Source organism: Triturus cristatus, chromosome 4_2, assembly GCF_964204655.1.
Source record: "Triturus cristatus chromosome 4_2, aTriCri1.1, whole genome shotgun sequence".
Taxonomy (NCBI): Eukaryota; Metazoa; Chordata; class Amphibia; order Caudata; family Salamandridae; genus Triturus; species Triturus cristatus.
The window spans coordinates 514,486,031-514,505,075 of record NC_140586.1 but is presented as its reverse complement, the minus strand read 5'-3'; the positions used below and the strand labels follow the sequence as shown (position 1 = coordinate 514,505,075).

General features: G+C 45.2%; 1 protein-coding gene across 2 annotated transcripts in view; it reads right to left on the bottom strand.

Moving 5' to 3' along the window:
• Window positions 1–19,045, bottom strand: part of LOC146834646 (calcium-activated chloride channel regulator 1-like) — a 1,200,823-nt gene that overhangs the window by 372,567 nt on the left and 809,211 nt on the right. For both annotated transcript variants that reach the window (XM_085602117.1, XM_085602118.1), the window contains exon 8: window positions 8,290–8,467. In XM_085602117.1, coding sequence (XP_085458243.1) covers window positions 8,290–8,467 — 178 coding nt within the window. The remainder of the gene's footprint in view (window positions 1–8,289; window positions 8,468–19,045) is intronic.

The window sequence follows — 19,045 nt, the reverse complement described above, 5'->3', positions numbered from 1 at the left end:
TTTCCTAAAGCATGCTAGCACTGTTGCATCCACATTTTGAATCAGCTGAAGACCAGGGCTTTAACCCCTTCGATGGTCATGACGGAATGGTTCCGTCATGAGCATCGGTGCCCCTGTGCTCATGACGGAACCATTCCGTCATGAGGCCAGGGGCACCAAATCCCTCTGCTGCAGACAGCAGAGGGATTTCTATTTCATGCCTTTGACCTTGGGAGCTGGGAAAGAGCTTCCCCAGCTCCCGAGGCCCCCTCCCTGGTTTCTGTGCAATGAAGATCAGCGCGCAGGTCGCGCTGTCTTCATTGCACAGAAAACGAAACTGAAATTTCAGTTTCACTTTGTATGTGCTCAGGGGGCTATCTCAGCCCCCCGGGCACGTAGAAAGACGGGAGAGGTATCATTGGAAAGGGGAGGATCTCCCCTTTCCAATTGCCTGCCGCGGGTACTTGGGCCTTCCACACAAGTGAGGCACCATTTTTACCGGGAGATCTGGGGGAACGCTGGGTGGTGGTAAATTTGTGTGAGCCCAGTGATGCCACAACTTTCCCACACCAAAATGTGTGAAAAAAGTGATTTTTTCAGCTAAAATTGAGCTTTGCAGGGGATTCTGGGTAAGGAAACATTGGGGGATCCACGCAAGCCATACCTCCCTGGAAGCTGCCGGGTGTCTAGTTTTCAGAAATGCTTGGGTTTGGTAGGTTTCCCTAGATGGCCGCCGAGCACCGGGCCAAAAACCCAAGTGACCCACTTGCAAAACCAGGTGGTTTTGCGATAGGCCAATTTGATGTCACCTCACAACGTTTTGGGCCTTTGCCTGCCGCGGGTACTTGGGCCTCCCACACAAGTGAGGCAGCATTTTTACCGGGAGACCTGGGGGAACGCTGGGTGGTGGTAAATTTGTGTGAGCCCGGTGATGCCACAACTTTCCCACACCAAAATGTGTGAAAAAAGAGATTTTTCAGCTAAAATTGAGGTTTGCAGGGGATTTTGGGTAAGGAAACGTTGGGGGATCCACACAAGCCATATCTCCCTGGAAGCCGCCGGGTGTCTAGTTTTCAGAAATGTATAGGTTTGCTAGGCTTCCCTAGGTGCCAGCAGGGCTAGGGTTCAAAAACTACAGCTAGTCACTTTGCCAAAAAAGGGTCATTTTTCACTGCAAAATTGAGGTGTGACCACGTTGCGTTTTGCGCCGTTTCCTGTCGCGGGCACTAGGCCGACCCACACAAGTGAGGTACCATTTTTCTCGTAGGACTTTGGGGGACGCGGGGTGGGTGGAAATTTGTGGATCCACGCAGATTCCGGAACTTTCCATCACAGAAATGTGGGGAAAATGTGTTTTTTTGTCAATTTTTTACGTTTGCAAGGGATTCTGGGTAACTGACCATGGTGGGAGGCACTCAAGTCACCCCATCCTGGATTCCCCTGGGTGTCTAGTTTTCAAAAATGTATAGGTTTGCTAGGTTTCCCTAGGTGCCGGCAGGGCTAGGGTTCAAAACCTACAGCTAGTCACTTTGCCAAAAAAGGGTCATTTTTCCCTGCAAAATTGAGGTGTGACCACGTTGCGTTTTGCGCCGTTTCCTGTCGCTACTACTAGGCCCACCCGCACAAGTGAGGTACCATTTTTCTCGTAGGACTTTGGGGAACGTGGGGTGGGTGGAAATTTGTGGATCCACGCAGATTCCGGAACTTTCCATCACAGAAATGTGGGGAAAATGTGTTTTTTTTGTCAATTTTTTACGTTTGCAAGGGATTCTGGGTAACATACCATGGTGGGAGGCCCTCAAGTCACCCCATCCTGAATTCCCCTGGGTGTCTAGTTTTCAAAAATGTATAGGTTTGCTAGGTTTCCCTAGGTGCCGGCAGGGCTAGGGTTCAAAAACTACAGCTAGTCACTTTGCCAAAAAAGGGTCATTTTTCACTGCAAAATTGAGGTGTGACCACGTTGCGTTTTGCGCCGTTTCCTGTCGCGGGCAGTAGGCCGACCCGCACAAGTGAGGTACCATTTTTCTCGTAGGACTTTGGGGAACGCGGGGTGGGCAGAAATTTGTGGATCCATGCAGATTGCGGAACTTTCCATCACAGAAATGTGGGGAAAATGTGTCTTTTTTGTCAATTTTTTACGTTTGCAAGGGATTCTGGGTAACTGACCATGGTGGGAGGCACTCAAGTCACCCCATCCTGGATTCCCCTGGGTGTCTAGTTTTTAAAAATGTATAGGTTTGCTAGGTTTCCATAGGTGCCGGCAGGACTAGGGTTAAAAAACTACAGCTAGGCACTTTGCCAAAAAAGGGTCATTTTTCACTGCAAAATTGAGGTGTGACCACGTTGCGTTTTGTGCCGTTTCCTGTGGCGGGCACTAGGCCGACCCGCACAAGTGAGGTACCATTTTTCTCGTAGGACTTTGGGGAACGCGGCGTTGGTGGAAATTTGTGGATCCACGCAGATTCCAGAACTTTCCATCACAGAAATGTGGAGAAAATTTGTTTTTTTTGTAAATAATTTACGTTTGCAAGGGATTCTGGGTAACAGACCATGGTGGGAGGCACTCAAGACACCCCATCCTGGATTCCCCTGGGTGTCTAGTTTTCAAAAATGTATAGGTTTGCTAGGTTTCCCTAGGTGCTGGCAGGGCGAGGGTTCAAAAACTACAGCTAGTCACTTTTCCAAAAAAGGGTCATTTTTCACTGCAAAATTGAGGTGTGACCACGTTGCGTTTTGCGCAGTTTCCTGTCGCGGACACTAGGCCGACCCACATAAGTCAGGTACCATTTTCTCGTAGGACTTTGGGGAACGCGGGGTGGGTAGAAATGTTTTTATCCACGCAGATTCCAGAACTTTCCATCACAGAAATGTGGGGAAAATGTGTTTTTTTTTGTCAATTTTTTATGTTTGGAAGGGATTCTGGGTAACAGACCATGGTGGGAGGCACTCAAGTCACCCAATCCTGGATTCCCCTGGGTGTCCAGTTTTCAAAATTGTATAGGTTTGCTAGGTTTCCCTAGGTGCCGGCAGAGCTAGGGTTCAAAAACTACAGCTAGACTCTTCGCAAAAAATGTGTAAATTTTTAGTGTGAAAATGTGGTGTGTTCACCTTAGGTTTTGAGCCACTTCCTGTCGTGGGCACTATGCCTACCCACACAAGTGAGGTACCATTTTTATCGGGAGACTTAGGGTAGTTCAGATTTGTAAAGCAACTGTTATTACCTATTGATTTTTGATGCATTTCTCCCTTCCAAATGAAAGACATTGTGTGAAAAAAAAGTAATTTTGAAAAATGACCAATAATTGTCATGCAAGTATGAGTATTCCCAATTTCGAAAATGGGCAAATATGCACTGTTTCTAAACTCTGTAATTTGTTCCCATTTCAGAAATACATAGGTGTCTTTCATACCAATTTTTCCATGTATACATTTTCACACTATAATTGCTATATACCCGGAACTAAAAAAAAAACCATTACAAAATGCTGCTCAGTTTTTTACTCAGGGTTTGTTGGGCTCTTGTTGAACCTACAAGTCCTATATATCCCCACAACCAGGAAGGTCCAGCGGATGTAATGGTACATTGCTTTCTAAGAGATGTCATAATTAGAAGAAGTTACAGGTGAAAACGTTGACACAAAAGGCTGCTTTTTTCAACTAATTTTTAATTTTTCCTATATTTAACTGTTAGTTTCTATAAAGAAACCTTGATGGATCTACACAAATGACCCCTTGCTAAATTCAGAATTTTGTCTACTTTTCAAAAATGTATAGCTTTCCAAGATACATTATTGCTTTTTAACCCATTACTACCATTATCTGGAAGGAGGTTGAAAGCACAAAAAATTGCAAAAATAGGCTATGTCCCAGAAAAATGTCAAAACTGTGTAAAAAAAGTTGGATTTCTGACAAAAATCTGTCATTCCCTAAAAGCTGGAGAAATGGTGATTTCAGCCCCACAAACCCTTTTTTGATATCATTTGCAGAGAAAAACCCAGACGCTTTGATTTGCAGCCACTTTTCCCCATTTTTCACAAAAAAAACAAAATTTTGCTGTATTTTGACTAATTTCTGGGAACCCTCCAGGAGAATCCACAAACCCTGGGTACCTTTAGAATACGCATGATGTTGGAAGAAAAGGACGCAAATTTGGCGTGGATACCTAATGTGGTCAAAAAGTTACAGGGGCCTAAGCGCGCACTACCCCAAATAGCCCAAAAAAGGCTTAGCACAGGAGGGGAAAAGGCCTAGCAGTGAAGGGGTTAAATGGGCCCGGTACATCTGTGTCTCAGACCCAGTAATAATAGAAAACAGACATTCAAAAGTGTTCCTATCTGGCCCATATTGATGTCCTTAACTTTACTGGCATATAACACTGATCGATTTCTGAAAAATGAATGTAAAAATATTAAGGTAATCCATGTGACTGGTCAGTGATTTACACCCCGTTTCTATTTTACACATTTCCTTAATCTTGTATTGCCTAAGATTGTTAGCTTTTTCCAGGATGTTGCGTATCTACATTTTTTTGTGTCACATTTTACTCTTGTATAGTGCATAATTTGAACAGAGTGACCTCCAGATGTTTATAATGGGTCACAATTGAGAAGTCTACAGCGAAGGCAGTGTGAGCTTCTCACAGTGTCTATCAGTGGATCAAAAAGGTGTTCAGAATATACATAGTCATCCAATACTTGGCCTCTCTACAGAGTACACAGAGCAATGGTTACAGATTCTACATGCAACTGTGATTCTGTTGGAATGTGTGTGAAGGAGGGACACAGTTTTCAGAATATTGACAAGGCGAAAATAAAAGAAAAATAGAATACTGACAGGTGACTGTGTGCGAGGTGTGTTTGCGGGGTGGTGAAGTGAGTAGAGGTGAGGAAGTAAATTTGGAAGAGAGCAAAAAGAGAGTGGTGACGAGGAACGAGATGAGATGTAAGATACACAGATGGATGAGATGTCGAGAGAAATAGGGCATACATGTCTGTTAGAAATGGGATTTCTGGTTGGCTAGGGCTTGCGCCAAAGCCAGGCAGAAACCACCACTCTAGTCAGGGCTGGGGAGTTACACGCCAAAGATAACCCCTGCTCACCCCCTTGGTAGCTTGGCACGAGCAGACAGGCTTATCCCTGAGGCGATGTGTAAAGCGTTTGCGCGCGCACCCAGCAACAACACCCAAGGCCCACCACAAAGGAAACTCCACACAAGGTATTCTATAAAAATAGCCTTTGTATTATACACCACACATTAGATAAAAACAAACACTTTACAATGTGCCAACAGGCACGGGCAGAATTTACAAGGGATTATATATACAGGGGACAGGGCCACATGGACCACTGTCAGGAATTAGCACTTTGTAGAAATTAGCACATAGGATATAAAATACTGTAGTACAAAATAACATATATAGCACACAACCAGTAACTACTGGTATCAGGTAAGTACCACCTACGCAACCCTAACCACCTTAGGAAAATATCGCGCAGGGAACCAGGACCTCACTAGCACCACCTGTACTAGGAGAAAACAAACAACCACCTAAGTATCACAATACCTGTAGGGGTAAACGCACATTACACATGATGCATCACAACACATTCAGAGGTGTAAGGAAATAAAACACATGATGCATAAAAACATTTCGGGTGCAGGAAAGGAACAATAGCGCAAAAACTCACATTAGCCACTATCTGTGGCAGTCCCTAGGCCAACTGGCCTTGAAGGGGCAAGGACGCCCTGTGTCCAGCAGAGTCAGGGCGCGCCTGCGCAGGCTGCGCAAACCAGGGCGCACAAAGCACAACCTACACGTTGCAGCTGCCCACTAAGTGCTGGGCAGCTGTGAACACGGAGCGTGGGCACCACGGTGCCCTTTGAAACCAATCTGTCGCCTTTGGAGCCTCTCTGGACTCTGAAACAAATGAAATGCCCCCTAGAGCCTCGCAGGCTCTAAATAATACTGTGCTCCTTCGTTGGTGCGGTCCACTGCCTTCCGGGGCTGCTCTGATTCAGCACTTAATGCCCCCGGAGCCTCGCAGGCTCTAAATCATAAGGTGCTAAATCAGTCCCACGTTGGAGCGCCTCGCGCTCAAAAGACAAGCGCTGCCCCCTTCGGGGGAGCCTCGTGGGCTCTGAACAGCTGTGGGGAGGGGGAGGCAACGTTGGAGCGGCCCGCTGCCTTCCGGGGCCGCTCGTAACAGAAAGGGAATGCCCCCGTTCGTTGGAGTCCCACACGGGGGACTCTTTCACAAAATGCCCCCGTTCGTTGGAGTCCCACACGGGGGACTCTTTCACCCTGCTGCCCCCTTCCAACGAGGCGCCCCGTACTTGGAGCGTTAGGTGCTCGGTCTCCACTCGGCCCCCACTCACCGGGACTGCTGCTCCGGTCTCGGCGGCGCTGCTCTTCCTTTCGCCCGGGCCCCCTCCTGGGACCCGGGACTTGGGGAGCGGAGCCTGCCGGGCTCCGAGCTTCCGGATTCCTCTCTCCTCCGGCCAGTGCAGGAGCGCGAGGTGGGCTCTCGTCGCTTCCTGCTTCAAAGTCCCGCCCACGTCCCAGTCAGCGTTGCCTGACTTCCTGGGCTGCGGCGGTGAGTTGCGATCGCGGTGACGCGTGGTGGGCACCCGCGAGGGGGGGATGAAATTCAATACGGCAAAGTCCCTGGTGGGGTGGGCACCCGCTAGGGATATTAATTTACCAACAAGCACACCACAATGCGGGGTGGGCACCCGCCAATTAAATAATTAAATACGCGGGGTGGCTCCCGCTCGGTCGGCAAAAACGGGGCAAATGCCGGGTGGGCACCGGCTGGCGGCAATAAAGCGCTCCTGAGCGCTAAGGGTGAACAAAAGCGCTTCCAGGCGCTTGAGGACACAAATGAAGCGCTCCCAGCGCTTTAAAGGAGGATCCCCGTAGAATCCAGCAAAGTTCTTCCCTGCATGCAGCAGGGCAGGGGTGGCGGGCAAGGCTGGACCCAGAGCCAGCTCACTGGGCCTCCAGGCAGGGAGGTAGTCCAAGTGGCGGTCCTCTGTTCCAGCAGCAGCAGCCCCCCTCAGGTAAGATCCTGGCAGAGAACAGTTTCTGTGGGGACACAGCCCCATTTTTATACACTAAAACCCTTTGTTCTGGGTTCAGGGTGAGGGGGAAAACCAGTTGCAGCTGGTTGGGGAGCACCCTTGATGTGCTCAGCCCCTCACTCTATTCACTGGCAGGGCTAGGGTCGTCAGTCGCACCACAGGGGGCGGAGCCAGCATTGTGTGGGGAAAACCCTGCCCTATTCAGGACCCAGGTGTACTCCTCCCACCCATCTAGCTGCTGATCTCCCCATTCACCACTGGGTGACTCATCCTGACTCTGGGGGATCCCTAGCCCGTCACATGACCTCAACCAGCCAATCACGCGACAAGGCACACATTTTACACTGCACACCGAAGTGCCCACTTCTAGAAGTGGCACTTCCACACTAGGTACATGCACGCCGCACACATCACCGCGCAGCATTCAATCACACGAGTCCGCACATACCAAACTCGGGCCTGCACACCCCACGCATCAGAAACTACTAGGGACACATACATTCCCCATGCATTCCTATGGGCGGGCAGGCCTATCTCACCACATGCACTCAGAGCGCGCACGCACTTTACCCTGGGACACAGGGAAAGTGCGCAGAAACCAAAAAATCACCACACCAAGTCACCAGTAAAAAGCAAAAAAAGTTCAGGGGTGAACCTGCCAGAAGGGCCAAGTCCAACAATGTCTAACATAGAATGAGCCTGACATGAGTGATTGAGACACTACATTGGCCACAGGTATCTGTAATGTTTAATTTACAACCTCACAATTTTCAGAAATAAAACATTTTCAGTGCTAATTATTTACAAGAAACTCATTGTTACTGATGTACATATATATGTGTGTGTGTGTATATATGTGTGTATGTATATATGTATGCATGTTACTTATGTATTTTAAAAACCTAACAACCATTGACAAGGATAATAGCCCTGGCTGGTTTTAGGTGTATGTCAGTCGTTGTGTTATATAGCTAGATGCAATAACAAGAAAGCTCATGATGGAACCAAAATACCAGTCAGGTGGCACGCTATCGGAATAATTACATAGTACTTGCACTTTTTATAGACACCCCCCCTTTATGCATCCTACTTAAAGCCCCGCTGAAGACGGTCACTTATTCTCCATAGTCAAATCAAGTGTTTTCATATACCCTAATAATATTACTGTCAAAGACGATTTTTAAGTGTATGATTCGGGCACACTAGTGTTTATAAAAAAAATTATTTACCTGACATGTCTGCTATTTCTTCAAGTGCTTTTGCTGCATTTGGTCCCAGCGCAACAACGTGAACCATTGCGCCGCTGGTCCGCACTTCGGGAAAGCAAGCTGATGTGCTAGAACCATCTTCACCATCAGTTAACACTACGAGTTCAGTGCCATCTGTATTTCCACTTCTGCTGTTTACCTGCAGACAGAATGATGACAAATGAAAGAGATAATATGTGTTTTTAGTTACCAACCAGGTTTTGCAGATTCATATCGTGGAAATTATTATTATCTGTTTAGTTTAACGCTTTAAATTTAAAGAAAACCTATTTATATCAATGCAATTCACTGGATTTTAAAATGTAGAATAAGGCATAGTAAAATAGCGAACTTCAAGCTGATTACAAATGAAATTAAAGTGAAAGAGAGAAACAATACAGCACTGTGCAGTTAGTTCAGGGGGCTGCAACAAGTTTGATTGGTTGGATGCATATATATATATGTTCACTGAAAAAACCATAGGTTTCAGACATGTTATAGTTAGCGGAAATTTTACTGATAAAAAACCAATGAAATTCCCCCGTTATAGTTAGTGCAGGCAACTATAACTCACGCGACCGCAATCCTCTGCTGATGCTAATACTGTATTTAGACACTTATTTGCCCATGTCTTCTTCCATAAATTTTTAGCTATACATATATTACAAATATTTTTTTTTCATAAAGACACATATGTCATCAGCAGAAGATTGCGGTCGCGTGAGTTATAGTTGCCTGCACTAACTATAACGGGGGAATTTCATTGGTTTTTTATCAGTAAAATTTCCGCTAACTATAACATGTCTGAAACCTATGGTTTTTTCAGTGAATTTGCAAGGTTTTTTAAATGCTAATTCCTAACTATAACGTGTGTGAAACCTATGGTTTTTTCAGTGAATTTGTACGGTTTTTTAAATGCTAAGTTACTTTACGCCATTCGTGGCGTGCACGCCCACTTAACGCAGTTCGTTCCGTGCGCGCGCGGTGCGCTTCGCGCACCGTGCGCGCACACTGAGAAGGCGGTGCGCTTCGCGCACCGCGCGCCCACTTTACGCAGTTAGTGCCGTACACGCAAGGTGGGCACGCAGTGCGCTACGCGCACCGCGTGCCCACGTTATGCACCGTGCGCACATGGAGGACATATTATGCGCTTCCTTGTGATAGGTAATCTGTTAAATTTAATTTGTAAGTGATGACAATAATATGCCATGCACAGAGAGTGTTTTTTTTTTTTTATTAAAATTTTTAGCGTAAGCGCACCGTACGCGTACGGTAAGCGTAATCGGCGAAATTTTCAAAAAATACAAATTTACCGTTTTTGGCCTTGGGGGATCTTTGAGGACTCAACTAATATGGCTATGTGCATGGGCGCTGTCTAAACAGCCCCTTTATATGTTTTTTGCCTTTGTTTACAGCCCCCCCCTCAGAGTGCGAGAGAGAAAATGGCGGCCGCCGCTTCCTGGTTTCGACCGATTCGAATGTTTACTTAGATGTAACAGCCAATCAGAATCGCGCTCGCGCACGCCACCGTACGCGTACGGTAAGCTTACGGTAAGCGTACCGTAAGCTGGCTCAGATATATATATTGATTTAAAGGCTATTTTCTCAGAATCTACTGAACAGATTTACACCAAACCTACAAAAGGCACTTCCTTGACCGGAGGACTACCTCTCTGCCAAATTTCTAGTAATTCTGTTCAGCCGTTCGGGCTGTAGCCCTGTCTAAAGGTCCTATGGAAAAATGCATGGGAAAAACGTGTTTTGGGACCCCCCTTTTATCTCAGCCCCCGCTTGACGAATCCCCCCGAGACTTTCAGGGTAGGAGCGGAGCGTAGCGCCCCACCTATTTTGAGAAATTCGCGAGGATTCGTCGACCGGCGCCAAAGTTATTCAAAATAGAATGTTGCGGATTTCCTATGGAAACAGGGTCCTAACTATAACTACCTACTGGCGACCGCCAGTAGGTAATATATATATATATATATATATACATATCTATATATAAATGTATATATATATATATATATATTAAAGTCCACAGTTTGTCCCAAAACAAGCGCACTCCTCACCATGGAAAATTTAAGCCAAGCGCTCCAAGACTGCAAGTTTCTTTCATTACAATATAAAGCCCAACGCGTTTCGGAATTCATTTCCTTGGTCACAGGCCAGCAGCAATAATTACACATCTCACGAGACTGCCAGCACTGCCTAAATCTCTTTAATAAAGCTCAGGTGAGTATGGCATCAACAAGCAGTGCATGCTGGTATTCACAGTTCCATAAATCCATATAACTTTTCAATGCTGCTGTAATATGTAAACTAATAGTCAATACCCTTGATAAGGTTGAAACACCTGAGCTTTATTAAAGAGATTTAGGCAGTGCTGGCAGTCTCGTGAGATGTGTAATAATTACTGCTGATGACGTCACATATTACATCATTCATGACATGGTCAGTGATATCACTGATGACATCTCAAATGGCATCACTGATTACATCACTGATGACATCCAGTAACTGTGTGTTTCTGTAAAGTTGAAATTTGTTTTATATATATCCCAAGCTGCTTTGAAGAATGAGTGGTTGTATTAGTGTCTGTATGGAGGATTTACTAGGTACGTGACTGACTGTATAAGTGAGTGATTAATCGTGTCTTACTGAATGCATGGGTTAGTGACTAAACTGTGTGAAAGTCTGCATCAGTCTGTCAGTTGTTGTGTAAGCTCCTGCATGGGTTGGTGAGTGTCTATATGAGTTATTGATTGCTTGCCTGAGTATTTGTATGGCTGCCTGAGTGTGTGTGGGTGGGAGGTGTTTGACTCTGTGCATAGATGTGTGAGTGGTTGATTCACTGGGTGTATGGGTTCAAGAGTGCATGTGAAAACAGCTGTATGGGTGGGTGAGTGTATGTATGGGTGTGTTGGTGAGTGAATGGATGTTTCAGTGGTACATGTACATGTAACTACATATGTAAAAGGCAGTATATGTGAGTGATGGTGTATATAAATACCTATATGTGAGAGTAAGTAATTGTGAAAGTGATTGCATGGCTGAGTGTGTATTTGATTCAGTGATTCTATAACAGAGTAATTATGTGTTAGTATCTGTATGAATAAGTGAGCTGGTGTCTGTATAACTGTATAGGTGAGTAAATGGAAGTATGATTGATTCTTTGCATGACCTACTAGCTGTGTGAATGACTCAGGATATGTAGCAGTGTGTGAGTGTCTGTATAGGTGTATGAGTGCATATGATAGTGTTGTATTGGTGAGTGACTGCATGTATGGGTGACTGTATGGGTGAATAAGTGGATGGTTGTGTAGACCTACGAACCAGTCAGTGCGTATTTAGTAACTGGTATTGATGTGTCTATTTTTTCAAAAATGGTAGTCGGTATTTTAGAGTGGGTGTATCAAACGTTATATTCAGGTGTGAGGAGGTGCATCAGATTTTGACGTGGATGATGTCATCAGTGATGTCACTGACCGTGTCATGAATGATGTAATATGTGACGTCATCAGCAGTGCATTGCGGGGGCGCGAGTTATTGTTAGCTGAACTAACTATAACAGTGGAATTTCTCTGGTTTTGTATGAGTGAAATGTCCAACTAACTATAAAGTCCCTGAAACCTATGGTTTTTTCATTGAATTTCAAAAGGTTTTTAAATGCTAATTTCTAACTGTAACGTCTGTAAAACCTATGTTTTTTTCTGTGAATTGCAAAGGTTTTTTTAAATATTAAACTACTATTCTGCTATTTGTCATTAGTACTGTTTTTTCTAACTTTTCCACTACAGAAAAGAAAAGAAACTGTAAAACTGTTGTGTAATGTAATATATTTCAGAAATTACAGTGTTACTTATCAAATAATACAACATAATTTAACATTTTGAAAACATCTTTTTCTCCCTTTTTCTGCTGTAAAAAAAAAGTAGTTCCCCATCTTTAAACATATCTCTTATTCTACAAACGGACTGCATGAGCTCCAGACATCTATCCATATCTTCGAGCCATACCTTCAAAATGCAAGTGTGGATCGTAGCACATAGCTATGTTTTCTGGTGCAAGAAGTATGCAGAACAGAAACGTATTGACTTAGACCTAGGTTTTCAAAATGTGGACATTAAATGGTTTGCAGAGAGAGGATTGAAATGGCACCAATTGCTGCCTTTGGTTAAAACCATCTCCAACACCTTGACCTCATGATTGTGCACTGTAGTGGTAACAACCTAGGCACATTGACTGGGGTAGGTTTGGAAATGCTTATGAGGGACACCTTTGGACAATTGATGTTGCTTTAACTTCAAAATGTCTTTGTATATTCCAATATATGCCAAAGACAGAAGTGGAAATGGTCAAATCAATTTTGTCATAAGATTGAAAAATCTAGGAAGAATGTCAACAAGGCTGCATCTGCATACCTCAGAGACCATAGAATGGGGTCGATCTACAACAACAACATATATTTGATATGGCTCATATCTACAGAAGTGATGGAGTACACTTGACAGATAAGGGAAACCAAGTTTTTCTGAATAACCTGAAGCTGGGCATCCGCACTTACATGTAGCTCCAACTAATAAACACAAGGGCTCTTTATAGAGCCGCCTTAAATTCCCAATATTGGCTCCCAGAGTGACAGCTGCGGTCCGGCCAGCAGAGAGAGACCTGCGGGCCGTCGGGCAGGCTCTCAGATGGAGAGCTGAGGCTCGTGCGCTCGCCTCGCAAATGGAGAGCTGCAAGACAGCTCGCAAAGGCACAGCAGCGTACTAGCTTGCAGAGGGAGAGTGTTGTAATCAAAAGTAGGTTCACGCCAAGTAGTATCTTTAGATAACTTTATTTCAGGTTAAGATCTGTGTGGGTGTTGTGGGTATGTCACCCTGGGGATGGTGTATTTGAGTCGATCCTTGGTGTTAGGTCACTCTTTGTTACCACCTGAGTATGTGTTATCGAGTTCACTTTTACACATCAAGTCCCTTGTGGTCATCCCCTGTTGTTGTTCTGAGAGTGTGTGTATCTCTCTGTTGGGGGTGTGTGTATGAGTTGGCTGTTAGGTTCTGAGCCTCTCTAGCCTACCACTATTTTTGTGGTTGTGAGTGACATTGGTGTGTTACCTTTGTGTACAATGTTTCTAAATTGACCTCTTGTGGTTGTTGTGGGAGTGTGTTCACCTCTCACTGTTGGGGGTGTGTATGTGAGAGGACTCTATGTTTTGGAGCCTCTCTGGCCTACCAGTATTTTTTGTGGTTGTGGGTTGACTTAGGTTTGTCTCCCTTGTGGGCGTTGGTTAGAGTTGACTATGTTTTTGAGTCACTCGTCTCTACCACTTTTGTGTGCTTGGTAGGTGAATGTCGCTTCACCTACAGCTTTTCCATTTCTGCTGAGCATTTTATCGTGTTTTTCTCCTACCTTTCCTACTTCTCTTATGGCATGGGTCTTTGTCCCGCGTTGACTATGGGTTTTGTTGTGGTTTGTTCTCTTTTGCACCTCTTTTTGTGTGTGGAAAGGGCGGGGATGTGTATGGGTGTTGTCTAGTCCATTTCTTTTTGGGGCTTATGTGTGAGAAAGTTGTTGGGGACTATGCTTCAGAGAGCTGTGGTCTGACTTGCACAGGGAGAGCAATGGGCCAACGGGCTTGCTAGCAGACACACAGCTACAAGCTAATGAGCTGGCTCGCAGAGGTAGAGCTGCAGGCCCGAGAAGGTTGTTGGGGGCTATGCTTCAGAGAGCTGTAGTCTGACTTCCAGAGGGAGAGCAACGGGCCAACGGGCCTGCTAGCAGACACACAGCTACAAGCTAATGGGCTGGGTCGCAGATGAAGAGCTGAGAGCCGACCGGTGGTTCGCAGACAGACACTTTCGAGCCGGCGGGCTGGTTCATAGAGAAATAGCTGTGAGCCGACTGGCTGGCTCGTAGAGGGAGAGCTGCGGCTCGTCAGCTCGCAGAGGGATAGCTGCGTTCTGGCTCGCAGAGGAACAGCTGTGGGCCGACTGGTATGGGGAAAGGTGCGGGACGTCGGCTTGCAAAGGGATAGCTATGGGACAGTGATGTGGTGAGAGTAAGCGTGAAGGGGTATCTCGCAGAGAGAGAGCTGCAGTATATTTCCAGTCTTGGCTTCAGAGACACAACTGCGGGCATGAGAACTCGCACACGAAGAGCTGCGAGCCGACCGGTGTTTTGCAGAGGGAGAGTTGTGGGCCCGAGATGGTTGTTGGGGGCTATGCTTCAGAGAGAGCAATGGGCCGACGGGCCTCCTAGCAGACACACAGCTATGAGCTAATGGGCTGGCTGGCAGAGGTAGAGCTGCGGGCCCAACAGCTCATAGACACAGAGCTGCGAGCCGACAGACTAGCTTCTAAAGGCATAGCTGCTAGCTGGTTATGTGGGGAGAGGGAGCGTGAAAAGGGTGTCTCGCACAGACAGACCTCCAGTATGTTTTCAGAGTTGCCTCGCAGAGGTAGAACTACAGACTCGATGTCTTGTAGACGGAGGGATGCGAGCTGACGTGGACTGAATCACAAAATGGCTGCCAACAGTTCCTAGCTTCAACAGTTCGCACCCAGGCTCACAGGGGGAGAGCTGCAGCCCGTGGGCTCGACTCGCAGAGGGAGAGCTAGGGGCTGTCCGCTCGCAAAGGCACAGCAGCGTACCTCTCACAGAGGTAGAGAGCTGCAAGCGATGCAGCAGCGTACTGGCTCACAGAGGTAGAGAGCTGTGAGCCAACGGACTGGCTTCTAAAGGCATAGCTGCGAGCTGGTGATGTGAGGAGAGGGAGTGTGAAAGGGGTATCTTGCACAGACAGAGCTCTGGTATATTAAATTGCCCCCGGGACCTTTGTTTTATTTTCACTCGATGCGAGGCACAAGATGGCTGCTAACTCTTCCTGGTTTGAAGTGTTAGCAGCTAATCAGAGGCAAGCTCGTGCTCAAGAGTTAGGCTCCGCCCAGATATATATATATGTTTTTCCTTTAATATCTCAAAAACTACTGAATGTATTTACACCATTTTAACAAAAGCGTGCTTTCTGGAACAAGAGCTTTCTCCCTGCCAAATTTGTCGTAATTCCGATCAGCAGTATGACCTGTAGCCTTCTCTTAAGTTTCCTATGGAAATTGCATGGAGAAAACACGTTTTGGGACCCCCCTTTTTCCTCAGCCCCCCTTGAAAAATCACCCCCAAACTTTCAAGATAGGACCTGATCTGAAAATTTCGTAAAGATTTGTCAAACGACGTCAAAGTTATAAGCACATCAAAAAATGCTTTTCCTATGGAATCTAGCTTCTAACTATAACTATCTACTGGTGACCACCAGTAGATAATATGTATATATATATTCACTGAAAAAACCATAGGTTTCACACATGTTATAGTTAGCGGAAATTTTACTGATAAAAAACCAATGAAATTCCCCCGTTATAGTTAGTGCAGGCAACTATAACTCACGCGACCGCAATCCTCTGCTGATGCTAATACTGTATTTAGACACTTATTTGCCCATGTCTTCTTCCATACATTTTTAGCTATACATATATTACAAATATTTTTTTTTCATAAAGACACATATGTCATCAGCAGAAGATTGCGGTCGCGTGAGTTATAGTTGCCTGCACTAACTATAACGGGGAAATTTCATTGGTTTTTTATCAGTAAAATTTCCGCTAACTATAACATGTGTGAAACCTATGGTTTTTTCAGTGAATTTGCAAGGTTTTTTAAATGCTAATTCCTAACTATAACGTGTGTGAAACCTATGGTTTTTTCAGTGAATTTGTACGTTTTTTTAAATGCTAAGTTACTTTACGCCATTCGTGGCGTGCGCGCCCACTTAACGCAGTTCGTTCCGTGCGCGCACGGTGCGCTTCGCGCACCGTGCGCGCACAGTGAGCACGCGGTGCGCTTCGCGCACCGCGCGCCCACTTTACGCAGTTAGTGCCGTGCACGCACGGTGGGCACGCGGTGCGATGACAAAGCAAGAAAGCACGTCAACAAATCTGTTTCTGCTTTCCTCCGTGACTATGGTATGGGTGCCATTTACCACAACAACTTGCGTTATGACATGCAAGACATTTATAGAGGAGATGGTGTGCACTTCAATGAATGAAGGGAACAGAGTCTTCCTCTTGAACCTTAGACTCTGCATAGGTACTTACTTGTAGGTACCACTAAAAAATCATTTCATAAACACAACGGCTCTTTTTAGAGCCCCCTAATATCTAAACACTTAAATCTGATTTTCATTTTTTTTTTTTTCTTTCTACCGTACGCTTACCGTAAGCTTACCGTACGCGTACCCCGTGATTTTTTTTAAAATCAATAAATGTTTTCTTTGTACTTTACAGTCCTTCTTTGACCCCCTCACAAATGTAAGGGGGTCTGTAACTCTCCTCATTGCCCCCTTTTCTTGTTTTCACTCTTTTTTTTCTGAGTGAAATACACAAAATGGCGGCCGCCGCTTCCTGGTTTCGGCCGATTCGAATGTTTACTAAGATCTAAGAGCCAATCAGAATCGCGCTCGCGCACGTCACCGTACGCTTACGGTAAGCGTACGGTAAGCGTACCGTAAGCGGGCTCAGATATATATATTGATTTAAAGGCTATTTTCTCAGAATCTACTGAACAGATTTACACCAAACCTACAAAAGGCACTTCCTTGACCTAGGGACTACCTCTCTGCCAAATTTCGAGTAATTCTGTTCAGCCGTTCGGGCTGTAGCTCGTTCTAAAGGTCCTATGGAAAAATGCATGGGGAAAACGCGTTTTGGGACCCCCCTTTTATCTCAGCCCCCGCTTGACGGATCCCCCCCGAGACTTTCAGGGTAGGAGCGGAGCGTAGCGCCCCACCTATTTTGAGAAATTCGCGAGGATTCATCGACCGGCGCCAAAGTTATTCAAAATAGAATGTTGAGGTTTTCCTATGGAAAAGGGGTCCTAACTATAACTACCTACTGGCGACCGCCAGTAGGTAATATATATATATATATATATATATATATATATATACTATATATGCTTAAATAAATGAGCTTCATCATATTCTGGAGTGCGGTGTAATCCTTGGCTCAGTATATATATATATATATATATATATATATATATATATATTATCTACTGGCGGTCGCCAGTAGATAGTTATAGCTAGAACCGTGTTTCCACAGGAAATCTGAAAATTCAATTTTGAATAACTTTGGCGCCGTTTGACGAATCCTCGCGAAATTTTCAAAACTAATGGGGCGCTCCGCTCAGCTCCTACCCTGAAAGTCTCGGGGTGATTCGTCAAGTGGGGGCTGAGAAAAAAGGGGGGTCCCAAAACGCGTTTTCCCCATGCATTTTCCCATAGGACCTTTAGTCGAAGGTACAGCCCGAACGGCTGAACAGAATTACTTGAAATTTGGCAAAGAGGTAGTCCTCAGGTCAGGCATGTGCCTTTTGCATATATGGAGTCAATCTGTTCAGTATTTCCGGAGAAAATTGCAGTTAAAAGTACATAAATATCTATAGCTGCGCACGGTGCGCGCACCCTAATGTGCGCGAGCGTAATTCTGATTGGTGGTTACATGTCAGTCAACGTTCGAATCGGTTGAAATCAGGAAGTGTCGTCCGCCATTTTGTTTGTTTTGGGTGCGACAGTGAAAAAGAGAGGTGGCGAACGTGAAAAGGGGGCAGGGTAGAGAGTTCCTGACCCCCTAGCCTTTGTCAGGGGTCCCTAAAGGACCCCGAAGGGTGAAAAAAACATTTGTTTTTTTTTTTTAAAACTCGGGGTGCGCGCACGTTGCGCGCACGGTGAAAAACCTTAAAAAAATAAATAAATAATACATACATAACTTAGCATAAAAAAATATATATATTAATAAATACATAACTTAGCATTTAAAAAACCGTACAAATTCACTTAAAAAACCATAGGTTTCACACACGTTATAGTTAGGAATTAGCATTTAAAAAACCTTGCAAATTCACTTAAAAAACCATAGGTTTCACACATGTTATAGTTAGGTGGACATTTCACTCGTAAAAAACCAATGAAATTCCCCCGTTATAGTTAGTTGAGATAACTATAACTCGCGCGACCGCCACTCTATCACAAGGATGATGTCATCAGTGATGTCATGAGTGATGCCACTGACCATGTCATGAGTGATGTAATATGTGACGTCATGAGCAGAGGATTGCGGCCGCGCGAGTTATAGTTATCTCAACTAACTATAACGGGGGAATTTCATTGGTTTTTTACGAGTGAAATGTCCACCTAACTATAACATGTGTGAAACCTATGGTTTTTTAAGTGAATATATATATATATATATTCACTGAAAAAAACATAGGTTTCAGGCACGTTATAGTTAGGAATTAGCATTTAAAAAACCTTAGAAATTCACTGAAAAAACCATAGGTTTCAGGGGCGTTATAGTTAGCTGGACATTTCCCTCATACAAAACCCTTGAAATTCCCCTGTTATAGTTAGTTCAGCTAACTATAACTCGCGCCCCCGCAATGCACTGCTGATGACGTCACATATTACATCACTCATGACATGGTCAGTGACATCACTGATGACATCACTGATGACCCCCTTTTTTTTTAAATTGGAAGGGGGCCACGTGGCCCCCCTCCCGAAGCCATAATCGCCCGGGGACACCATCCCCTGGGGCATGGCCAGTTTTTATTTTTAAATCTATTTGGAGCGGGGCTGCGTTGCACCCTCCTCAGGCCCTTTATTGCCCCGGGGACCCCATCCCCC